The 27,405-nt window shown below is 36.7% G+C and overlaps 1 protein-coding gene across 8 annotated transcripts in view; it reads left to right on the top strand.

The window, feature by feature from the left end:
- LOC311088483 (nectin 1a) overlaps positions 1-27,405 on the top strand; it is an 80,157-nt gene that overhangs the window by 48,834 nt on the left and 3,918 nt on the right. For 3 of the 8 annotated variants that reach the window (XR_014607508.1, XM_084122617.1, XM_084122618.1), the window contains exons 1-3: positions 3,484-3,583; positions 19,852-20,163; positions 25,403-25,511. Coding sequence is in view for 6 of the 8 variants with exons in the window: in XM_084122617.1 (XP_083978743.1) it covers positions 3,496-3,583; positions 19,852-20,163; positions 25,403-25,511 (509 nt within the window). In the remaining 2 variants the exon portion in view is untranslated. Of the gene's footprint in view, positions 1-3,483; positions 3,699-19,851; positions 20,164-25,402; positions 25,512-27,405 lie in introns of those variants that run through there. The other 5 variants (XM_084122620.1, XM_084122621.1, XM_084122622.1 and 2 more) reach the window with 2 other exon arrangements.

Raw genomic sequence — 27,405 nt, forward strand, 5'->3', positions numbered from 1 at the left:
CAAACAGAGTGATTGCATTCGGCGGCATAATATTTTCTGTCGGCAGGCCTGGGATTCGAACCTCGGATCCCCCGCGCGAAAGTCTAAGAATCTACCACTGGACCACAGTGAAGATACATAGACAAAGTCAGCACGAGTATTATCCACACTGGCGTTTGCTTGCAGGCATATACCACGTGCTCGTGGGCAGCAAAAAAACACGTCTGCAGTTGCCTCTCGGGGAACAAACAGAGTGATTTGCATTCGGCGGCATAAATATTTTCTGCCGGCAGGCCTGGGGTTCGAACCTCGGATCCCCCGCGCGCAAGTCTAAGAATCTACCACTGGACCACAGTGAAGACACAAAGATATAGTCAGCGCGAGTATTATCCACACTGGCGTTTGCTTGCAGGCATGTACCACGTGCTCGTGGGCAGCAAAAAACACGTCTGCAGTTGCCTCTCGGGGAACAGACAGAGTGATTTGCATTTTCAGACGCCTGCAAAATGCCAGAATGTGAGAAGAGTGGATATCGCCCAGTTTCAGCGGGGCTGAAAACACTCCATTCTCCTTTCGCCAGTGACGCACGGGAACCGTAGAAACGGTGTTCGGTTGCAGGCAAGCGGGTACTACGCGCTCGCTGGCTGCAAAATGCATCTCTGCAGTCGCCTTCAGGGGACTGACAGAGCAAAGCATTGGCGGCATAAATATATATGCCGCTAGACCGGGATACGAACCCCGGTCCCCCGTGTGGAAAACGTATAATTCCACCACTGAGCCACAGGGGGATACAGGCTTTTGAAAGCGGCGTCAACATGTATTCTTCGGCGTTTGCTGGCAGGCAAGCGTGTAACAGACTCACTTGCTGCAATAATATTTCCAGTTGCCGAACAGGGAACTGAGAAATGTGAGAGAAAAGAGGTCAGACCGACCAACGGTGGGACTAAGAACACTCTTTTCTCCTTCGCCGGTGAATGACGCGTGCAGAGGCAGGGTAGCTTTTCTTGTAACGTAAAGAAAAACTAATCCCGCCATCCGCTTCCAGGAAGGGCAGCCTCGGAAAGGATGCCCGGCGAGTCCTCAGAGTCACCGTAGGCAATTGGCTCGGAGTGAAGGCGTTTCGCCGTCAGCGAGCGCGAGCGCTGCATGAGAAGGCATCTTGAAAAAGACGCAGCTCTTTTAGGGGTGCGTGTTGCAAAGCGAACACACACACACACACATACACAAGAACAAAAAATGTAAAGGATATGGCGTCGGAAAGCGCAGCAGGTACGGCGGTAGAAGGCGGCGTTGGCCAGCGGCTTCAAGGGCTCGTCCCGCTGAAGTGCTTGCATCAGACGACGCGTGCTTCCTCGTGATCCAGCGATGCGTGCGCTTCGCTGAAGAGATTAAAATCAAGTGAATCAGCCTTCTCGAGCTCCTTTTATAGAGGTAAGCCACGCCCGTCTCGGCGGGAAGTGGCGAGGAGGGCGCGAAGCGCCCTCATTGGCCTGACGTCACCCCAGGCCTCGCTCGATAGGCTTATGCAGTTCCGCAGAGCAGCCAATGAGCGAGCAAGCCGTTTTGCCATAGCTGACTGCTGCTGCAATGCGTTTTACATATATGAAAATTAAAGGATAATTTTTTGCTTCAGTGTTTCGTGAAAAGAGACTTTTCCCGTAGCGTTTTAGTAAAAACGCAGTACGAGAGAACTCTCGTAAGAGAACTTCAGAAGCGTAAATGAAAACTCTGAAAGCGCATTTGTAAGTTCAGATCAGTGATTGAAATATGAGAAATAGTTAGCAAAACATGCAGTGTATTAAAAACGAAGGCAAAAAATTTGCCTGCGATTAATTCTTTTTCAGTTTCAGAGATAATTTATTTAGTTTCAATTTATATTTTCATTAGTTTCTTGAAAAGTTACATTCATTTTTATTGGCACAATAATAATTCCATATCCATAGTCACAAGCGCAGCAGTCATCTACATCACTCACCGATCAAATAAGGCTTTGGCGAGACAAAAAAAAATCGCTTGTGAGAGAGACGCGTGAGTGACAGAGAGACGGAGGGAGAGCAGGGAAAGGAAATGCCGCTGAATGAACACGCTGCGTGTTTTAAATTGCGTAAAAAAATTTTTTATAACGAAACGCAATTTGTGGCGGCCGGTGTTGATTCTGTGGCGCACCGCCACGAATTAGTCTATGTGTGGGAAACACTGCTTTTGTCACTACCAAAACAATAATGTCACAACCGAAACTTCAAGACATGTTTCGGTTGTGACTGTTTTGGTGGTGACAATTTTAGATACTTTTGAGCCTAGCTCGAAGATGCTAATCAGCACATGGTTAGCAATCACTGGTCAGAACAGTTGAATACATATAACAACTAAATTTTATGGAATAACATCCAAAAAAATTTTCTCAATAGCAGAAAAAAATGAGTTTGGTAGTGACATTCCTTAAATTTACACACAGATTTTTAGACTTTAGAACACATTTACCTCAAAATGATGGGATCAATCTACTCACCATATAGCACATGAGAGAGAGGGACACAGGAATATTTCCTGATCAAAAATGTAGGGGTGTGGTTAAAATTGGTCTCAGCCAATGGACTACAACATTCACTGTTTTGGTAGTGACATGAAAATGCAGGACATGTTTTTTTTTAGATAAAGTTTAATGATTTAAAAATAAAATATAAAATAAATATTTTTTTTAACTTCATTTTTTAAAAAATAACAAAAAATATTTTTTTTAAAACAAAAATGGAAAAATGTGCAAATTTTTTTCCAATATCATTTTCACAAGTTGAAATTTAGGGGTTAAGGTTTGGGACAGCCACCTCCTAATTGAAAGTAGCCCATAAATGATGATTATAGCCTATATATATAAAGCTTACTGAAATCTTAAATATTATTGTGGGTTTCAATAGATAATTGAAGGATCTTAGTAAACATCTAAGATTTTAATAATTAAATGCTTTTCAAATGTGTTTTTTGGATGAGGGACAGCAGTTTGCACCAATTCTGTAGAATGGCCCATATAGCAGTTTTCTGAACACTCAAAAAGTTTACATTATAAGAGAAAAATCTCCTCAACCACCACCAGTGGGAAGCATCCACCTTTATGATACGACAAAATCCGTAGAGCCAGAACACACACCACACACCAGCTTATTGGTGGAGTGATGGAGACAATTAGAAGATTCGGGGAGGATTAGGAGACCATGTAAAGTAAAGTTCGAGGAGCTACAACATAAGTGCAGCAAAAAAAAAAAAAAAAAATGAAGCATTGCAGTAGGCTACTAGGTGCTTCTAATAGGACACAATATTTTTTTTTACAATGGGTATTATGAAGCCAGATGGGGATAAAAGTTAACATTTAAATATAAATCTCAATTAACCATTTTTAATTTTTTCTTAATTCTAAAATCGAAGAGAGTTTCGATTTCATGCTGAACAGTTGTCTTGGTCTGTGTGTGGGTGTGCGCGCCCGTGTGTGGTTTCTTTATTTATTATCAGAGTGGTTCGAGAATGTTGACTGCATCCACGCTAGGAATGGTTAAGGTTCACTTCCCAGCGAGGCTTACCGGAGGTGACAAGATAGGATCATGTAAACAAAGTGAGGCTTTCTTTACTCAGTTAACACGGATGAGGTGCCATAAAAGACATGTTTTCCTGTCACTTTTTTACCACTGTTATTGTTTCGTATTTTCTTCTCACCAGTAAGACAGAAGGTAAGCGATTAACCTGTTTAATATGTTTCTAATTTGAAATAATATCGTGGTTAAACAACTGTTAGAAATGCAGAAACTATTTTTCATGACACGGTCTGGGTAAATATTGGCAAAGTTCACAAAAGTAATCTGATGACAGTTTAGGAATCGAAAATATAATGTAAACTGATAAGGAAGCAAGTGCATATCTGTAAATAGCCTGTATAATGTGTAGTTTGCATTTGATAATACTTTGCTCATTATGCGTTTTATTTGCACTGATTTATTTTCTTTTTGAAAGGTGAAGTTAGCTACACACAACACCATTTATAAAGAGCGTATTCAGGTGCGGTGAAAATACTGTGATTCGAAACCTTTTATCATATTGCAGCAGGGACGGACTGACAATCTGTGCGTTCTGGAAAAGTCCAGAACGGCCGTCCAACCGAGGGCCGTCGGCAAAAAAAAAAAAAAAAAAGTCTAATAAAGCAATATGAACAGCCAACAGCAGGGGCACTAATATGATCACTTATATGCTATGTGTAAAAAACAACAACTGAGGAAGAAGAGTCGGCCTATAGCCACTGACAGAAATTAGTTTTATAAGGCTGCACTTTTAAATTTGCTTACATTATATTTGAATAGTTAAGTTATAGTATAGCAGTGGTCTCCAACGTGGTGCATATGAGTTGCACCTGAGTGCATATGAGTTGCATATTTATAGAATGTGCTAAACACATTCTATAAATACAGTGGTGTAGTCTAGTTTCTACTCACCCCTCACCCATCCCAGAGCGTCACCCCATAAGCACCACCACACTCACTAATGCATACAGTATGCATCGACATGTAATTGAGAGCATTATGATATCAACATGTCAATTTATTATAAGCAACACAAGACTTTAACAGCCAATGACATTTACAGCTAGGGAGACTGGACTGATTTTCTACTGTTTAGTGTTAATCACCATCTAACTCAGTCAGTTAAGAGCTACCTTTAGCCTTAGATGTTATATGAATACGGGTTTTATCAGTTGATAATTTTCAACAATTTTTTTTTCAAAACATTATAGGCACAAATACAAATTTACTTTTAGAAATGGTGTTTTTGAAAATGGTCTTTTATTTTGGTGGGTTGTAGACATTTGAGTTTCTGTGTGTTTTAATAAACTATTATTATTATTATTATTAGGCCTGAAGTATACTCTGTGCAATAGTAATATATTTCTGTTATAATTTCTACAAGTTATACAGAACTTATTTTGACAGGTTGTCGTAAAGACATTTCAGTTTCTATGTGTATATGAAACGAATGAATGGCGATAGTTTTATCAAATGAAATGGTGAAATTCTCATCAAGTGATAGCAGCTCTGCGATGAAATGCACATGTGTAGCTTACATCATCTCAATACAGTGAAACGCTGAAAACACCACGAGCGTGAGTCACGCGTGCTTCCGTGTGTGTGTGTGTGTGTGTGTGTGTGTGTGTAGTGGAGCACACACTGAGCGCTCATTCCCAGAGACGCGTAGAACAATTGCAGTCTCTTTTAGCTTTAATATGCATAGACACTAGTCCATATCGAGATTTTATTCATTGTACAGCAGCTACTTTTGATTTATTCATTCAAAAATAGCCAAATTCCGTGACGTTCTGCTTTATATAGCACGTTCCATTTGTGACTGGATTCCGCGATTCGATCCGTCGCTTCGCAAACACAGACGGGATGAATTTATGAATGAAAGTGTGAAAGTTCTGACACAAAACGAAGTTGATACGTATCCTCACGCTTTTTTTAAGTGGGTATACGCAAATCCTTGGCCTTTTCTAGTGGGTATACGGCGTATACCTGCGTATCACGTAGACTACACCACTGTATAAATAGCCCCAACTTGCCGTCGGGGTTCCAGACTTCGAATAAATGGTATCATTTTGCGACCTTTTCAACTAAACGTTTCAATTTGAACTTTTGCCTCTACAAAATTACCCAACTCTTTTTGATTATACGCTGTCATTTGCGTTGCGTATGAGAAACATCAAATGGCAAACGCTCAAAAAGCGGAACAAAACTTGTTTGATCTGAGCAGCGAAGAGCATTATCAGCTCGGCCCAAAAAAACAGCGATCGCGGCCAAAGCAGCTGTGCGGGCTGATCTCGATCACGCGAACATTATTACACAGAGCTGCGCGATCCACTGAGAAGCATTTCAATTCAGCGCAGAATTCTCTATCTCTATTATAAACACACAGATGACTATGTGATTTAAGCTTGATAAAAGCCAGATGAAACAGCGCTGATATAATATTCTCAACATATTGACGCAAAAAACATTGTTCCGAGAACAAACCAGTTAGAAGACATTTCATACCACAACTTATGAATTAACTTTAGTAAAACAAACTTTTTTGGCAGAAATGTGCCTGTATTCATATTAAAAAATGCTGTTATATTAATATAGTCATGTATGTAGGCCTATTAAATGTAATGCAGTAATGTTTTGTTTATAAGTTATGGCAGTTTATTTATTTATTTTTCATTTATATTTATACTAAATGTTTGGGCTACTGTTTTTGATAACACATACAATAGGTTTATAGAAAATCAACAAAAAAATCAAATATTTTCATAATTTTTCAGGAATTTTTTTTTTTTTTTAACGCTTGTAAGTCTGAACCAGAATATCAAGATATTTTATTATTTCGCATATGATGGTGTAAAGTAAAAAAGCTTCACCATGTTATATGTATAATAAATATTGGAGTATAACAAATAAAAATTCCTTCTAGATTATTTTATCCCTTGAGGTAGCTCTCGCACACAAAAAGGTTGGACCCTGGTATAGTAACTATGTTTTATAATTACAAGTTTGTGTAATTTGGGGTTTCTGTAGCCAGTGACATTTCATTATTTGTATTTTATGGCATTGCACATTTTTTTGTTTTTATTTAAAGGCTGAGGCTCCATTAATAAACACAACCCCAATTATCATCATTGGTTTTGAGATGTTAATTGCTGTGAATACCTTGTCTGATAGGCGTATTGTGGCATAGTATCAGGACATCCTGGCTAATGTCTATCACACATGGCTAGGGGCGAATGGCCGGATGATGGGCCTATTTGGGAGAAAGTCCAGGGCTGTTTTTTAGCCCCAGTCCGTCCCTGTATTGCAGACCGCTCTTCGTTTCAAAATTAATGTAATGAGAAAGTATATTTGAAATAAAATATTTAATGTTACTTAAAAAATATTGATATAGCCTATATGAAAAGTATTTCTATGATGACAATGTTTTTCTTATCACGATTCAGTATCACTATGCATGCAGTAAACCAATATGAATCTATAGCAGTCATCCCCAGCAAACACAGAACGTTCCCCTAACGTTCCCATATGGTTCCCATTTGGTTATTTTTTTGGGAACCAAATAAGAACGTTCTAGGAACGTTCTCTGTAGGTTATTTTTAGGTTTAATTTTTATAACCTAAATAGAACGTTCTGGGAACGTTACCTGCAGGTTATTTTTAGGTTTTATTTTTATAACCTAAAGAGAACCTTCACAGAACGTTCCCTGCAGGTTATTTTTAGGTTTTATTTTTATAACCTAAAGAGAACCTTCCCAGAACGTTCCCTGCAGGTTATTTTTAGGTTTAATTTTATAACCTAAAGAGAACGTTCTGGGAAGGTTCCCTGCAGGTTGTTATTTAATAACCTAAAGAGAACTTTCTCAGAACGTTTCCTGCAGGTTATTTTTAGGTTTTATTTTTATAACAGGACCAAGTCTTATTTTCATTGAGAAAACATTATATCTATGTTTATTCTGTCCAAGCTGTGTTTAGTTATGACATGGAATGAAATGTTTATTTTAAAGCAGAGCTATTGATATTGCGTCATCATCACATCTAGACAAACAGATGTGGTTTTTAGTGATTTAATTACATGAATGCTTAAAGGAACACTCCACCGTTTTTTCATGCTTCCATAGCAGAGCTATTGATATTGCGTCATCATCACATCTAGACAAACAGACCATGTGGTTTTTAGTGATTTAATTACATTAATGCTTAACCTCACAATTATATAATGGGGCATAATTTAAGTATACACAGCAAAATACAATAACAGCCGCAATAAGTGGTTGTTCTTTAGCCTCCTGCATGACAGGGAAATGAAAGTGTTGCTGCATTGCAGTTCCCATATATAAAACCAATAATAGTACTCAAATCAGGACCAGCTCCAGCTTTGAGGTGTTACATACCTGTTAGGCCGCTGTACGTGAGCTGTATCGTTCAGTTTCGTTCCGACAAATGGGGCACTACTTTTTCTTTTGCTCAATATGTTCAACATTAATAAAAGGTATCCAAGCAAAAAGTTCTCCACGCATTATCCTGCAGTTAATGAGAAAAGTGTAATTTATTGGCGCACTATATTGACTGCGTATTGAGACATATAAAACTGTTGAGCTAGATTTTCAAACAATCAGCATCGAAAATGTAAGTAGGTCAGAGCCGAAATCAAGCCAATATCACTACGCACATGTAAACATGGAGGAGGACGTAAGCAGCGCACCTTCATCTTATAGCGGCGATCAAGCTCGATTAACACCCGTAAAGTGTATTCTTCATGTCGGAAAAGATGGTGGGAAAGGTCCGCAGCCCTTTACTGAAGTCCGATGGGAAAAAAATCAAGCAATGTGCGTAGGAATGGCTCAAAACGTCGGACAATACGGAGCTAACGTTAGCTATTGCTAATAAACATGTTGCCCTCCTGGACAAACCGGTCTCTGATGTCCCAACAACTACGGGTTTCACCCGGCCTGCTATCGGCGTTTTATAGACAAAAAACGCTTGACTTGTGTGTATGTGTGTGATGGGTAGGTTTAGGGGTCGGGTTAGTGTGTGTGTGAGAGAGAGAGAGAGAGAGAGAGAGAGAGAGAGAGAGAGAGAGAGAGAGAGAGATGGGTAGGTTTAGGGGTCGGGTTAGTGTGTGTGTGTGTGAGAGAGAGAGAGAGAGAGATGGGTAGGTTTAGGGGTCGGGTTAGTGTGTGTGTGTGTGTGTGTGTGTGTGTGTGAGAGAGAGAGAGAGATGGGTAGGTTTAGGGGTCGGGTTAGTGTGTGTGTGTGTGTGTGAGAGAGAGAGATGGGTAGGTAAATAAATAAATCAAAATTAAATCTTGTTTACAATAATCATTCCTGTGAATTATGAAGGACTAAAAATGACAGAACGAAAAATAAATAAATAAATAAATAAAAGTAGAAATAAATAAGTAAATGCAGAAATAATAGTGAAAATAAATACATTTTGGTAATATAAATGGCTATTTCTGTATTTTTACATGTATTTATTTATTTATTTATGCATTTCTATATGTATTTATTTATGTATTTATACATTTATTTATATTTTTATGTATTTATATATTTATTTATTTATATATTTATATATGTATTTATTTATACATTTATTTATTCCTACATTTATTTATTTCTGTATTTCCACATTTCTACATTTATTTATTTCTGTATTTCCACATTTCTACATTTATTTATTTCTGTATTTCCACATTTCTACATTTATTTTTCCCTGCGCATGTATGCTAATTGACCAATGGCTAAGCCACGCCCCCAAACGCGATGAGCCAATCACAGTACGCATAGCTAACCCGGACATTCTCTGCTTGCTTGTCCATTGCAAGGCATTGCGGTTATCAGTTTTCATTCGTTTTTATGTTTTTTCTTGTCATTTTGGCTTTTAAACAGCGTGTGTGTGTGATTTTGGTTGGGTGACAGTTGTAGGTTACAGTTTGACAAGAGTTTACAGTTTGACAAAAGCACAATGTTGTGTTTTACACAAATATAAGTAGGCTAAACACTTTGCAGTTTTAATTATGTCCTGTATGAACAAAATGGAGTATGTTTTTATGTTTCCACTGTTCGATCGCGCCCGCTCTCTGACACACACACACACACAAACACACATAAACACATTCCAGCAATGCAATCTTGACATCGCAGCCTGTTCATTATTCTGCGCTCACACCAAACGCGAATAGAGCGTCAAATTCGCGCGTATCCGCGTCTAGTTCGACGCTTGAACATTTTGAATCCAAAGCGAATAGGACGCGCGTATAAAGCGAGCGTTTGAAGCGAAATAGCACCAAACTATAACGTTTACACTGTGAACTGTAAATCTTTGTTCTGGAGCTGAAGCTTATCGACCTTCTCAACAATAAAATTATTAATATAACCCTCCAATGCATATTAAGGCCCTTTTGGTGACATCGAGATGATATATAATCTTTCTGTCTCCAAAAAATCATCAATTGCCTCCTGTGAAATGTCTCCTACTGTGACAGCTGCCACAGCGCCTGTTACCGAATGTTGACTGTTTCCGAGTGAGTTGAGGGGGCGTGGCTTAGCCATTGGTCAATTAGCATACATGCGCAGGGAAAAATAAATGTAGAAATGTGGAAATACAGAAATAAATAAATGTAGAAATGTGGAAATACAGAAATAAATAAATGTAGAAATGTGGAAAAACAGAAATAAATAAATGTAGGAATAAATAAATGTATAAATAAATACATATATAAATATATAAATAAATAAATATATAAATACATAAAAATATAAATAAATGTATAAATACATAAATAAATACATATAGAAATGCATAAATAAATAAATAAATACATGTAAAAATACAGAAATAGCCATTTATATTACCAAAATGTATTTATTTTCACTATTATTTCTGCATTTACTTATTTATTTCTACTTTTATTTATTTATTTATTTATTTTTCGTTCTGTCATTTTTAGTCCTTCATAGTGAATATGTACATGTAGTGCAGTTACTGCTCGTGTATGCAAATGAACAATTCACCATTAAATGTGTTATTTTTAAAAATGTTTTTTTTTTTTTGTATACTTTTGAGTTTAACTTGGAGGGAGATTAGGGGGGGGTTGCAAAAAAAAACTTGCATCACAATAAGTGTATTGTGATTGTCAAAACATTTTAGTAACTAAACTGAATTTTATTAGGTTTAGTGACAACATGTTACAATGTTTATATGGTACAATTTCTGGCAAGCTACGTTTTTTTTTTTTTTTTTTTTTTTTTTTAGAAATTTCACGATTTCAATTCAATTCTTGTGATTTGATTTAATATTGACTCATTTGGATAAATATTAGGTACACAAGATAGGCGTTAATTTTTCTCAAGAAACAATACATAGGCTACATAGCTCTTTTTCTAGCCAACAAACGTGCCTATATTATGGTCATTAAATGGCCTTCCTGAGGTAAATGTTATGTGACATAATTGTTCTCCAGCTGTTTTATTGACCCCTTTGTTTGATTGATTGATCGATATTATGTATGAAGAATTTCGGTAAGCTGTACTGTTTCTTTCAACATTGTTCATTCGTGTTTATTTACTATTAGCTAGTAGAGATGATCGGGTCACGTGCCGCTAGGGATCTGTCGCGTCACAATTACAAACGGCAAAACGGTATTTATTGTTTGAATTTCGTAATAAAATTGACAGAATCTGAGAGCTGAGATTGAGATTTTTGTGACCCCTTGTCAAACACAAATCTTCCTACACGATCATCAGACATCAGAAAGTCCTATTTCACAAAATCTTCATCTTCATGTAGAAACTTTGTCAAACTAATTTTCTAGAGTGGATAGTGAAGGTCTTCATCTGTTTAAGCTTGTTAACTGTTCATCTGTTGCTGTTCTTGTCGGTGTTACACACATCACTCTAGATGTTTTCAGGAGTTTTTGGAGTAGCATTGCAACACTAGATTTTTACTTGCTATCCTAAATCTTATTTAAATACCAAATTCAGGAGGCTGGGCTGTAGGTGAGAAACATCCAGGGTTGTAATGCTCTAAGGATGTGACACCTTCAGTAGTCATAAAACATCACACTTAGTGAGATTAACCAGTTTTTTTTTTTCTTCAAACAAAAGTGATTACAGTAATTTGCTGGTAAATCGTTGTACTCTGATGCACTGTATTTTGTTTTACAAATAGATTGTGAAGGTCTCTGATAGAAAGATGTCTTCATACCTTTGTTTTACGGTGTTTTTAAAAACACTACATAGATGTTTTATTAGATTAAATATTTAAGAGTTCCTTGTGCTGCATTCTATATCCACATACCACCCCAAAATTCATGGGAGCATTGTCTTATTTGAACAAGGAGAAGCCGAGAACACCTAGAGCTCACTAAAATTACAGCAGATTAGAGGAAACAGTTGTTTTTCAAAGTGTAAGGGAGACAGACACACCCACATACACACGGTTAACAATTTCTAAAACAGTTTGTTTCAGGAAAAGTGCACACAAAATCAAAGTAGCATAAAAAATAAATAAATAAATAGTCTCCAACTGTTACATGCTACAATTAAACTTTGAAGCAATGGAACTTTGGAAGAATGAAACGCACCACAGTGAAAACATTGTGCCTTGTGTGAACTTTGATGAGGCCAAGAACACTAGCACTGTTAAACATGCAGGACAATAACTGTTCCAATTCAACTCTGATGTGACTGAGCTTGTTTCACATATAACTGTAAGTTATCACAGTAATAAACAGTTCACTTGCATTTGCTAGCTAACTATTGAAATTTACGATATACTAAAACATTTTGGTACTCTGCTGATGTGAACAAAAACTGCATGTTTTCATAAAAAAAGAAAAAAAAAGGAGAACAAAATATTAAGACATAAAACACACCGTCTGTTTTTTGGATCAAACCTAAAAGACAGACGCCTAAAACACTGGTGTCAAAGTATTGGCATGGACAGAAACATTGCACCTTTCACTTAAAATTACTACTTATCAACTGTACTTCATTTACTTAACAGTTGTTTAGAGACAAACACAAAAGAACTGTGTATCTATGACTGTGCGCTGAAGTGCAGTTTTAAGTGTAATAGTTCGAAAAGTTTGAAGTGTAATGGTTGAATAGGTAACAGAAAAACGGCATAACTCACTTTTCATGTTGGTTCATTGTGTCTTGCGATCCCACAGCGTAGACAGACCAGAAAGATGTCCTAAAATAAATTTCATTGGTTTAGTCTCAAGCAGTGTCATGTAGAAGGACTGACATTTAATTCTCAAAATGCGGTATTTGTTCATGTTTTCATTCTTCCTATGAACATGTTTGGCCACGCTCAGAGAGTAGTCTTTACAAACTGTACAAAACAAAGAAACTAAATGTAAAGCGGGTCATCGATTAGTGGAAAAATATCATTTTACATACTGTATCGACATAAATTTTCACAATAGACCAGGAGAGAGGATTTCTGTATTCTTTATGGCTAATTGTATCTTTGCCTTACACTCTTTCGTAATAAATTGACCTCTTGAATTTACTTTTGTGCACACATAAATCCTGTATAACGAATATGTTTGAATTTTATTCATAGTCTTTACAAGGACATGTAACTTTATAGTTCTTAATGAGTTTGCATTACAACAGTGTGGCATAGTTCCTCTAACAAATCTGACAGAAGAGCAAAAAATGTACAAAGATTTTAAGCACATATAGTACCTTTATTTGAGTCAAAGAAGATGGTGATAACAATTGAAAACAAACTATAATCTTTAATGTTAAGCGGGACGTTGAAATAAACAATTCTGCGGACGTTAAACAACTTAATATAATATTAAGTATAATGTAATATAATATGAAATACTGGTTTGTCAAAAAGAGAAAGTTCAGTCATATATTTAAAAAGCCTCTTAAATGAAAGGCCTGCGTTCATCACACATGTTTTCCCATGTGCGGAATAGCATGAACTTACATCGGTTTGTCTTCGCCTAAAACAAAACACAGACCAACAAACAAAGAAATGTGAACAGTGTCATCTCAATAAGATGACTAAATCTAGTGGAGTAATAAAAAGTCATTTGCAAAACCATACTTACAAACGTGTAACAAACTTACAAATTGCTCATCACTTGAGTTTTCTATATTCTGTATGCATCATAAACAATTTTTGTATGGCCTAACTTATTTTCTTAGTGATTTGGGGTCTTATTTTTACATGGTGATTTCTTCGCACGTCATTTTTTTATTTTATCTGCAGGTTTTACCAGAGTGTGGGACTTTGTTTACCAGCCTCAAACGTTAATGAATGTGCAGCTCTCAGTGCAATAGTCAGATGTGATTCATTTGTAACAGATTAAGTGTAAAACAGAATAACTTACTTTTCGTGCTGATGCTTCATGTGATCCCACATCATAGATAGCTGTAAAGTTGCACTAAAAAATATCAACTTAGTCAAACACTCTCAAGCAGAAAGACTATCACTCAAATTCTTAATTTGCATTTATTCCTATAAACACCGAATGTTGACAGTTCTCAAAGGAGAGTCCAACAAACAAAATAGTGCTATCTGAATAAGATGGACACTAGTGGAGTGATAAAACAACACTTACAAGACAAAATGAACAAACTTTCACAATTGCTCACGAATGGATTTTGTGTATTTATTATAAATGTTACTTTTCAATGTATGCTGTGCCCTCTTTTCTTACTGATTTGGTCTTTTGAAATGTACAGGTGTTTTGGACACACATACAGTAACTCCTGTATAAATATTATGTTTGAAAGTTATTCAAGAGTGTGAAACTTTGCATCAGAGTGGTGTGACACACCCCTGACAGAATATGTTGGCGTGTAAAAATACACACAAAGAGTTTAGCACAACTATACACACACACACACACACACACACACACACACACAAATATCTAACTATATATTGTGTCGCTTTGATAGAACCTTGTTATCACCCGTTTTTGGGGGTCAAAGAAGATGGTAATAGTTCATCTCTTTAATTTTGTGCTGGATGTTGAAGGGCTAGTGACTTCCATGATATTTTCTAGCATGAAGCTTTGTCTGGATCACTCAACACAAAGTTTTGTGTTCTGACCACACGAAGATTACACTAAGATTAGATTTCTTGAGTATTGCATGTTTGCACTGTACCCGACACTTAGGCGTCAACATGTATCCCTTGTGGTTGTTACACACACACACAGGTATAACCTGAAATGTAGGTTTGTCAAAAGAAAAAAAGGTACATGCATACATTTAAAAAGTTTTCTAAGTGAAAATTGTGTTTTACTCATGTGAGGAAACTGCTCGGCTACAGTACTAATAAAAGATGCTGGTCATCAGTCTGTTTTAAAGAATAAAATAAAGTAAAAGTTTTATTTAAAGGAAATAGACAACTTTTCTTGCTTTTTGTATGGCAAACAAATGTATAAAATGTTTGAACGTTTAAAATCCCTGTGTGTCTTATTTTACTCAGAATTTTGTAGTAAAATATGTAAATTTGTTGTTTTGCAATACACACACACACACACACTATGGGTTGGGTTAAAACCTAAAACATTTTCTTTCAAAAATACTAAAATAACAAAAGTAACGACCAGGGCCCGGTTTCCCGATAACGCTCACTCTTAGCGTGCTAAGAAAGCTCGAAAGATATATCTTACCAAAGTTGTTTATGTTCCTAAGTGTGTTCCCCGAACCATACCTTAGGAAGCTGCTTAAGATATACCTTCTTACGTGCAACGTTACCCGGCGCTGTCCGTGGCGATGGTGCTGAATTGTTTGATATCGATGGCTCGAGAATCAATTATTCTCTCGTGCAGGGGCTGTTTATGTGAGAAAGCGGTGATCTTTATAAATGAAGCACTTCAGAAATAGTTGAAATTGCAATTTATTATGATTATTGGATATTATAAAAAATAATCCAAACTATAATAGCCTATAATAGCCTAGCCTACATATTTTAAAATTGTAACATATATTGCTGCCACAATAACCTTTTCAAAAATTGACGTGCCTTCTTCTCTTTCCCATTTTTGTTCGCTGAGGTGGAGCTGCGATGAAATATTGTTCTTGTAAATACTTTCCAGCATTTCAGTAATAAAAGTTTACATCTTGCGTACGGTGCTCGGCAGTGATCAAAAAGGATTTAAACCGTGAATTTTGAATCTCTTGTAAACTCAGAGATGTGGATTCAGACGGCAATTAAATTACCACACGACCTGTTTGTCAAAAAACAGAAGGTACTAATTTGGCCAGGGAAAAACACTGATATTATGGATTCGGACGGCACTAAAATCACCGACTTACCCCTGTAAATGTTTAAAATACCGGACGAGCCCATGAGAAACAATATTAGCGTCCGAATAGGACTTAACTGACAGTAGCCTATGCTTTCACTGGCCTTTAAAAGAGCGTTTTAATTAAATTAATAATATTGTATAATAATATAATTAAAAATCTAACAACAATCAGTGTAATGACAATTTTATTCTTTGCATGAAAACACTTGAATTAGCCTAATTTAATACTGTCTGGGTGTATTAAAACATCAGAATTATATTCATATAGACCTGCAACAGTGATAAGGTAAAGCTAAGAGTGGTCCAGACCAACCTTACGAAAGTGTGACTTACAGAAGATATACTTAGCGTACGAACGTTTCGGGAATCGTGCCATAAGGTTAAGAGAGAGGTTAAGGAATAGGTTAAGAACTACTTAGAGATAAGAACGCCGTCGATAGGATAGCTGGTCGATAGGAATTACGTTTGTGAAATCTAACGTAGCACGGCGTTCGTGGCTCGATTAGTCGAGACTGTTTTCCAAGATGGCTCCTGCATGTCAACGCGTAATGTACTGTCTTTATAAACTATCTTCTTATTAAACTGTCTGTACACTTACAAAGTTCTCAATGCTTCGGTTTGTATGTAAGGACCCTCATTATGTTACCGTGTTAGTGTGAGGCTATTTTGAGCCTTGTTAGTGGTATTAACTAGCGATTTATTTTTACTTACTCTGTGCCCCATATACTAGTGTTATGAGCTAATCTGTTTTTAAAGATAAAACTCTATACATTCGATTTTCTTGAAAACGCATCGCAGGGAACGATCGACTCGGTAACCATGTGTTAATTACCCCTAGGTTCATTTTTCACTGGATTTGTCCTTTAATGTTGGTATGTAAGAGGAGTTCATTCAGTTAAAGTTCATTGATCATTGAGCACAATGTTATATTGAATCGATTGTACACATGCATATTGTGTATTTTGAGTTTTGTATGAGTTTTATCGGACGCACGTGGAGTGAACTAACTGTTGATTTGTGCACAGTGTGTGATGTGGGAAGAGGTTGGCGCAACGAAAAATATTGATCAAATTGTCCCATATGTTTCCAGGGCGGGTCAATAAATTCAGCTGTTTTGAAGCCATCCTGCTGTCTGCTGTGTGAAATTCATTATGTGCAGAATTGGATCTGCTACATATGCAATGTGACATTCTCTCTTAGAGTGCAGAAAAGCTGAAGCATCAATTAATCGTGCGCCGTCTAACTTTTTCACTGACTAGACTACTACATTTTCACAAAAAAACAAATAAAAGAATATACATTTCCCGGGACTGTCGCTCAAAAAAGAGAACAATCCCTGGAAAACCGGGACGGGTGGCAACGCTAATATTCTCCCTACTCATCTTTTTAAAGATGTTTTTCATACTGTGAGTTCTAGCCTAACAGCTATAATTAACAGCTCCTTGATGAGTGGAGTAGTACCAAATAGTTTCAAACATGCAATTCTTCATCCCTTGTTAAAAAATAACTAATTTGGATCATACAGTATATACTATAGACCCATTTCTAAATTGCCTTTCATCTCTAAGGGGCTGTTTACACCTGGCCACTTCATGCGTTTTCTCAGATCGGATAGCTATCTGATTTATCAAAACGATTCCATTTACACCTGGTCACATAAATGTGTTTTTGCAAAACGGATGTAAATCCGATCTTCAATTCCCGCGCTATATGCAGATTTAACAGAGTGCACGTCACCGAAAGCAACAGATATGAGCTGCATTTTATTGATCATCAGCTAAAATTTCAAAATCAAAGACCGCAATAAGAGAGAGCAGTAACAGCCCTTGTAAGATCATTTCGTTTCTTTACTTTTAAAGATGATGATTGTGTGTTAAGTGTCTGCGAATTACTTTCACTTTGATTTGCGATAGTTTGCACGTTTGCTTAATGAATAGATGCTCAGCTGCTAACCTGCTGTGATGCGTGTAGCAGTAGCATCGTCATATCTGGCTATAACATGACATATAGCCTATAACAAGCTCTCTCTCATTTGTTTTTTATTATTTTTGGGAGGAGTAAAATTTACATATGTGGTTTCAACAACCAGATGCGTTTACACTTGTCCAGTTTCGTCTGGAATGCGGTCCAGACCACCTCCTGAAGTGGTTTGAGCGATCGGATTCAAATCCATCTCGAATGCGTTTCGGAGGGCATTTACACCTGGTCTTTTCGCGATCGGATAGCTATCCGATCACAGAAAACGCATGAAGTGACCAGGTGTAAACAGCTCCTAAGATTCTAGAGAAAGTGGTCTATTCACAGCTCTATTCTCATTTGATTACTTTTGATATTTTAGACACATTCCAGTCGGGCTTTAGGCCCTGTCATAGCGCAGAATCTGCATTGCTCAAGGTCACTAATGATATATTATCATCGTTGGACTCAGGATCACATGTTGTTCTAGTTTTATTAGATCTAAGCACTGCTTTCGATACGATTGACCATGAGATTCTTCTCAACTGTCTGGAGTGTTGGATTGCTGTCCAGGGTACAGCCCTTCAGTGGTTTGCCTCATATTTGAAAGACAGGACAGTTGCTATGAATCTGGGAGACTTTTCTTCCACATTGGCCCCTTTAGTTTGTGGTGTACCTCAGAGGTCCATTTTGGGACCGTTGCTTTTCTCTCTGTATATGCTTCCTCTAAGCTCTATTTTTCGGAAGTATGGAAATGCATACCACTGTTATGCAGACGATCTCCAGTTTTATCTTCCTGTGAGCTTTGATAAAATCTGCTCGCTAGACAGAGTACAGGAATGTTACAGCGACATTAAACTTTGGCTTTCTAGCAACGTTCCCCAATTAAATGAGAGTAAAACTGAGGTTTTGATTGTAGGTTCTCCCATCTCACCTACCTTTCCTGATCATTTAGGTTCCTTGTCCATAAAGATTGAAGATCATGTAAAGAGTTTAGGGGTAATTATGGACTCATCACTAAATTTTAAGAAACAGATTGGTGCCGTTGTTAAAAGTAGATTTTTTAACCTGAGATCAATTGCTAAAGTAAAGCATTTTCTATCCAGGAAGGATTTGGAAATCGTGGTTCACTTTTTTATCTCATCAAATATTGATTATTGTAATTCTCTATATATTGGTCTCCCCCAGATGATGCTAGTGCAAAATGCTAATGCAGTTAGTGCAAAATGCAGCAGCAAGGCTTTTAATGGTGAGAAAGAGAGACCATATTAACCCTGTACTTCAATCCTTACATTGACTTCCTGTTAAATTCAGGATTGATTTTAAAGTTCTCTTGTTTGTTTACAAGGCCATATCAGGCCTTGCCCCCCAGTACATCAGTGATCTTATTATTCCCTTTTCCCCTCTAGAGTTCTCAGGTCCTTTGACCAATGGCTTTTAAAGGTCCCTCGTTGTCATTTAAAATCAAAAGGAGATTGTGCTTTTTCTGTGGTAGGTCCCAAACTCTGGAATAGTCTCCCATTCCACGTGAGGTCAGCTCCATCAATTGCCACTTTTAAGTCTTATTTAAAAACGTATTTATTTTCTTTAGCTTTCGAATGAGTTTTGTTTGCTTTGTTATAGGATTTTAATGTTTTCGCTTCTGTAAAGCACTTTGGGGCAACGTCTGTTGTTTGAAAATGTGCTATATAAATAAAGTTGCTTGCTTGCTTGCTTGCTTTCATTAGCAATTGTTTAGTTTAAAACCAGGATGGGCAAACACAGTCCTGGATGGGCATTGTCGTGCAGAGTTTAGCTCCAACCCTAATCAAATACACCAGAACCAGCTAATCAAGTCTTTTAGGATTACTATAGTAGGGGCAGGTAAGTTTTATCAGGGTTAGAGCTAAACTCTGCAAGACAGTGGCCCTCCAGGACTGAGTTTGACCATTCCATTAAAACTATCAAATACCAAATACAAGGGTCTAAAATATATAAAATCTATGTTTTAATCTCTTTTTTCCACTTAAAATGCGCTAAAAGATTTGATTGACTGATCTAGTTTTTCATGATCCCCACCAGCTCCGAGCCCCGTTAATGTGAGCGTGACTGTGGATTCGGTCCCTGTGGCAGGACGCTCAGAGGTTACTTTGGTGACCTGCACAGTTTCCACAGCGCAGTCTGCTGCTGAGGTGTCATGGCATTTGGGCACTTTATCTGATTCTGTGAAGCTATCGACCAGCACTGTGAAACACCTGGATGGGACGTTGACTGTCAAAAGCAGTCTGATTGCTACTCCAACTGTACAGATGAATCAACAGCTTGTCAAGTGTGTGATCAGACATGCTATGTTGAACGAAGAACTGAGAATTGATCACAAGATCGTTGTGCACTGTAAGTGACATGATCCTTTATACTTTATGACATACATACAGTACATTCCTGCCTCAGCTGGTTCACAGTAATTGGTAATTAAAAGGGAAGTGACACATTTTCCACTGATTCATAGCCATAAACAGAAGAACTTTGAATAAAATTGTCTGCTAAATTTAAGTAAAAATGGTTTTATCAAGTTTTAATGAGACTTAAAATTATCATGTATTATGTACATTCAGTATTTCCTTATGAAAAAGTACACTTTACCATACTTTTAAAAAGAGTACTTATTGCATAAATAAAATACATAAGTGCAAACTGAATTAAATATTTTTGGGCACTTAATTGCATGCTATTTAATATTAAATAAACATTTATTCTAATTTTAAATTATATTAAATGCAATAGTGTTTTTGACCCACTAAAGTACGACTTATACACACTCTCCTCCAAAAGTATTGGAACAGTGAGGCCAATTCCTTTATTTATTCTGTAGACTGAAAATATGTGGGTATGACATAAAAAAAAATAATATGAGACGAGATCAACATTTCAGCTTTTATTTCAAGGTATTTACATCTGGATCTGACTTAGAATATAGCACATTTTGTTTAAACCCACCCATTGCTCATGTGACCAAAAAATATTGGAACATAAGCCAATTCTTCTTCTTTCAGGTTTTATGGCAGTTTACAGTCAAAGTGTATTACCGCTATCTACTGGACTGAGGTGCAATCAAATGGATATCATTCACACACACAAAAAAAAAAAAAAAAAAAATTCCATTTGCTAATTTTGTTTCTTTGATAAACGTTATCATATAATTAGTGATGTTTTCTGGTCTAGTCTCACATAATAATGTTTCTAAAGAAAAGGCTTTTTTGACTGCATTCACGTCCCTCTTTAGTTTTTTTCTTTGTCTGGAGAATCTTATGCACCTTAAAAGAACATGATCTACATCCTCTCTCACTCCAAAAATCTCGTAGATCCAAATGCAAGCAAGCAGTTTATTGGCGACAGGCAGAACAGGTACAACACTCAAAACACCACGTTTAGCAGGCGGGCAACCTGAATTCCACAATCCCAGGAGAGTGACAGGAATAAACACAGCGCGGATGCAGACTGATGACTGGTTGACGAGATCTCCAGATGATCTCCAGTAGCCTGGATACACAAACGAGATCGAGGAAATAACTCCGCTAGGCAACTCAAACACAGGAACTAGGTGAGAGAACACAAACAAGAGTGACGAACCGACACCAAGCATAATTCACTCCCGTTAGATATAGGCAGCTAACAAGCAGTAGTAACTAGCTGCAGCTGAGGGCTGATTAAGTGATCAGCTGGTTACTAGGCAACAAACAAGCACTATACACACAGACCCCACACCTACAAACACACCAACAGATACACAAAATGAACACACGGATCAATGAACCGTGACAGGATGTTTGTGTACAACGTGTAAGTGTTATTTAAACCAGTATGGCCTATTCTCAGTCTTGTAAACCAAACCTCTTCCTGTCTGTTTGGATAACTATGTTTGCTACTTGAGATATCTTTTTGTATGTTGTATAAGTGTCTACCTTTCTTCTCCTTGTCCCATTCAGCTTGCCATGGGATATGAGTACCTTAACTTCTGATTTACTGAGTGTTACTTTAACTCTCCAAGATAATTCTTCATCAGTTAAATTCTGTGAGCTATGGACCTTAACAAAACCTTTCGCAAGCATCTCTACTTTCTATTGATTTGTTACTGCCTCCACATCATTGTTTTTAATCACAGGTAGAGAAAATTCCCTTCTAATGCCTCCCATCTTTTTAATCATGCTCTAAACATCACCCACTTTGATTCTGCCCCTATTTTACAAAAAAAGTTACGCCAATATTTCCTTTTAGATTCTTTTATGATTTTTTTTTAACTTTTGACTGTGATTTTTTGTATTCCATTAAGCTGGTTAAACAATTTTGAAAGCTTTATTTCTAACTTTAATTGCTTCCTTACAATCATCTGACCACCAAGGTACCATTCTCTTATTCCTCATCCCAGAAGATTTGCCAAGAACCTCCTCTACTGTCTCACACAATACATTTGTACATCATTACTCATATCTGACATTATTCCCATCCACCTACCACTTGCCTTCATGCTATATAACCCCCAGTTTGCTTCTCTCATTTTCCATCTTGGAAACCAATTCTCTTCAAGGCACACATTTTGATTTCTAATACTTAACCAAATACTATAGTGATCACTGCCAAGAGAATTTTCAGTAACCTCCCACTCACTTGCCCTGCTATCTGATCCGATTCTATTGTGAGATCTATTGTTCACTCTTTTCCATGAGATGCATCAAACCTAGTTCTCCTTCCATCATTTAACCAAACCAACTTTTAATCATCCATAAACTCCTCAATAGTGCTCCAATTTTCATCTATCTTAGTACCTCCCCACAGAGTGGTATGTGCATTAAAATCTCCACATAACACAAGCTTTCCATTTCCTCCCTCACACATACCATCTAGCATCTCTCTCAAGATTTTTTATCTTAGTTTTACCTACCCAAATCTCAACCAGGACTGCTTCAATCTCTTTATCTATATTTAAAGTTCTGTAATTAATCCCCTGGTGAATAAATGTGCCCACTCCACCTCCTGCAGTATCTCTGTCTTTACGTGTTGCTGTGTATCCAAATATTATGAAATCAAGTGATGATTTTAACCAGGTTTCCTGTATACAGATAATGTTTGGTTTAACATCTTGTTCCTCAATAAAGTGTTTTAATTCCTGACCATTAGCAATTCAACTCCTGGCATTCCACTTTTAGAATAGATAAAGTCATTATTAACTGCCACATGGTGCTTGACTATCAGATACCCCTAGTACCATGTTATGAATGGAATCCACTGACAAATCATGAATCTAAATACTTTCCACTGCTTTTTTAATTATTTTAATTCTATCAATTCTTCTTGCCACTTGGGCTGAGCAATTAACTTCCACCATAAATGCAAATTGAAATTGAAAATGAAATTTTTCTTATCCACAATTAAAGTATCTTCAGTTACTTTGCAGCATTTCTGAGTCGTTTGAGCTTGACTAGAGGGTAAACCTACAGCGGCCATACCTACTTAAACCCTTGATTTTGCTTGGTTTTCTTTGTCAACCTTTTTAATGGCTTCAGCATAAGTAATACTCTCTTTCACCTTAAAGGGATGGTTCGGAGTAAAATCAACCTAGGGTCCTTTGCACCATGACATCAAGACAAACACCCCCTGGAAAACCTGGAAAAGCATTACAAAAGAAGAATGCAAAAGTTTGGTTATTAGGGTTGTGCCGATGGACGATATCATCGTCCATCGTGATGGCTGACCGACATCACGATGGAGAGCCACCATTGTGATGCCACGCCCCCCACCCTGTCAGACCAGCCCAGTCTCACGGCAGTTCGTGAAATGGTCACGTAATCTATTAATTCGTGTACACCAGTGGTTGGGAACTTATGGCTCGCGAGCCACACCTGGCTCTTTGGCAAAAATCATGTGTCTCGCAAGGTCTCTCTCCCTTTACCAACAAACGATCGATAAAAAAATAATAATGAAAAGTTTATGATGATAATAATATTCAAGTTGTACCGGCAAAAGTGCGTTTTCAGTGCTGTTCGCGAGTGTCACGAGTCACCACAGCAATCAACTAACTGCTTACGTTTCTGTGGTAACCTAACAGTTTGTGACATGGTGCATTATCCTGCTGGAAGTAGCCATCAGAGGATGGGTACATGGTGGTCATAAAGGGATGGACATGGTCAGACACAATGCTCAGGTAGGCCGTGGCATTTAAATGATGCCCAATTGGCACTAAGGGGCCTAAAGTGTGCCAAGAAAACATTCACATAATGAGAAATTGAACAGGTGTTCCTAATCCTTTAGGTGAGTGTATATCAAAATGCCAAGTCGAGTATTCCCGTAAACACAGTAGATGTAAGTACTGTGTGTGTATTCTCTCTCTCACACGCACACGAAGAGGATTTATGTTCATCAGTTGGTAACTCAACCTCACAGTGAAAGCCCTGCACAATTAATTCTATATTGCAATTTATTTATTGTTTGCTGAATATATGTTTGTTTTTAGTTGTCTATGGACCTAATAATTACTACTGTTGAAATTTTATTGAAAATTTTTTATTTTATTTTAAATAATAATATTATAAATTAACCCCACCCCACGATATCATCGTCCATCGCGATGTTTTACTGTAAACATCGTCAACTGCCAATTTAGGGGACATCGCCCAACCCTATTGGTTATGTCAATGGGTCACAGGCTTGATGCAGTTATTGCAAGCAAAGGATTTGCAACTAAATATTAAGTCTTATTCACTTTAATCTATTTTAAGTTAATCTGTTCCAATACTTTTGGTCACATGAGCAATGGGTGGGTTCAAACAAAAGGTTATATCTTCTAAGTTGTATATCAGATACAGATGTAAATACCTGGAAATAAAAGCGGAAAAGTTGATCTCTTGTCTCATATTAATGTTTTGATTTCAAACCCAAAGTCAGTCTACAGAAAAAATAAAGGAATTGGCCTCACTGTTCCAATACTTTTGGATGGGAGTGTACATATTTATGTACATACTTATATACCGTACATAATTATTTCATAATTACTTATATTAAAATATGGTTAAATGTACTGACAAGTAGGCCATTTTATGGTGAACCAAAATATAATTTCATTTCTTTTGTATGTCATGTATATTTGTTGTGAAGTTGCAATTTAGTCCATTTAAAATACATATACTTTAAGGAATTCAGTTTGCGCTTTAGTATGTTGACAACATGTCAAAATAAGTGTAATTCTTTAAAATTATTTAAAGTGTACTTTAAAGTAAAACTTTTCATTTGAAATAACAGTTCCCCTTTAAAATGAAAAGTGTACCCCATATTCTAAGTTGCTTTTTATTTCATTAATATATTATCTATGAGTAGTTTTTATAAACCCCCCCCCCAAAAAAATGTGTTTTTTCACAAGCATTGTATTCTCAATTTACATAGGCCTATTTGTTTTTCATTACTGTGTTGATTTATCTTTTTATCCACCAGTTTACACATTTATTATTTGATTTATTATTTGGTTGTTGATTGGTCAGTTGATCTGTCATTTGAACTGATTGCACACATGTATAGAAATTTGTTTAGCTGAATTGTTTGCTAGAACTTTGCAGTCATATGTTTGTGTTTGTGTGTTTTAAAGATCCCCCTCAGCTGGTCTTTGTGAAACCTTTCCAAAATCTCTCTAATACTGAAGTGTATCAGTGTGAGGCAGATGCCAATCCTCCAGCTACACACTTCAGATGGCACAGGTAGGAAATATAATATGCAAGTAGACATGATGTGACTCAAATATTATTAATATCGTTAATTATCAACACCTCAAAAAAAAAACAAAAAAAAAAAAGTTCTGTCATGTACCGCATTTACCATAATGTATTGTCATATTAAGGTAAAAAAAAAAAAAAAATGTGAAAGGAGAGCTAAAAGATCATAACTAGATTTCATTCTAATGGGATTAAATAACAAAATTTTATCCAATATTGGGGTAAATTAATTTTAATTGGTGAAAAATAGAGGAAAAAATCCTGTATGTTGGCATAATATTGTTTTTCTTCTACATTTTTTATGAAACGGATCTAAATTGTTGTTGACCTGAAAAATCAAGTTTAAAAACTTTTTTTTTTATTATTATTATTTTTATTTTTATTTTTACAAATGTGCAGTTTACACAGAGACGGCAAAGCTTGCATGTTAAACCCTGTTTTCAAAAGTGTCATTTTAAGACCCCCAAAATGTTGTTTAAATAAATATCCAAAATACATAAAAAGATTTTCAGTTTTTATTTGAAACGGTATTGTGCACTCTTAAAGAACAAAACTTAACATACAATATGTGAGAACCTCTTTAATTTTTTGGTCATAAGAGAATCTGCAAAATAGTAATTAAAAAAATAAAGATAATGACTGAATTTACTTAAATGATCAAGTTCAAAGGTTATATACTTACTGTGTCCTTGATGATCCACGATCCCCCTTTTTTTGTGATAGTTGTTCATGAATCCCATTTTATCAGTTTGAGCAGTTAAAGGGTTAGTTCACCCAAAAATGAAAATTCTGTCAGTAATTACTCACCCTCATGTTGTTCCAACCGCCTTCGTTCATCTTCGGAACACAAATTAAGATATTTTTGATTAAATCTGAGAGCTGATCACTCCTCCATAGGTTTCTAAGTGATTGAAACTTGCTGGCCCAGAAAAGTTATTAAAGAGATTGTTAATACAGTCCAAGTGACTACAGTGGCTCAATCTTAAGTATATCAAGCGACGAGAATACTTTTTGTGCGCAAAAACAAACAAAAATAACGACTTTATTCCACTATTCATTTCCTTCTCTCTGGGCCTCGTAGTGTTTTTGCGCTGCGCGTCTGTGTTATACGTCATCACGCATCACACACATGACCAGCGTCGGCCAATAGTGAGCCTACGTGGTGACGTGCAACACAGACGCGCTGCGCAAAAACACTACGTGAACCAACTAGAGGCCCAGAGAGAAGGAAATGAATAGTAGAATAAAGTCGTTATTTTTGTTTGTTTTTGCGCACAAAAAGTATTCTCGTCGCTTGATATACTTAAGATTGAGCCACTGTAGTCACTTGGACTGTATTAACAATCTCTTTAATAACTTTTCTGGGCCAGCAAGTTTCAATCACTTAGAAACCTATGGAGGAGTGATCAGCTCTCAGATTTAATCAAAAATATCTTAATTTGTGTTACGAAGATGAACGAAGGTCTTGCGCGGTTGGAACAACATGAGGGTGAGTAATTACTGACAGAATTTTCATTTTTGGGTGAACTAACCCTTTAAACTGTCAGGTGTTCTTCAAAAAAATCTACAAATTCAGTTATAAATAAAAAACAAAATGGGTAACACTTTATATTACGACCCGCAAACAACTGCATAAGTAAACCGAAATTACGGTGTACGTTTCTGTAATTATAGTGTACTTCCGTGTAGGTATAAGGGAACAATATGTAAAGTTTTGGGTAATAAAGGGGTAACAAGCAGATATACAACCTGCAAAGAAGTTCGTAAGTAATCCGAAATTACGGTGTACGTTTCTGTAATTATAGTGTACTTCCATGTAGGTATAAGGGAACAATAATTAAGTTTTGGGTAATAAAGGGGTAACAAGCAGATATACAAC

This window comes from Abramis brama (assembly GCF_963993115.1).
Source record: "Abramis brama genome assembly, chromosome: 8".
Taxonomy (NCBI): Eukaryota; Metazoa; Chordata; class Actinopteri; order Cypriniformes; family Leuciscidae; genus Abramis; species Abramis brama.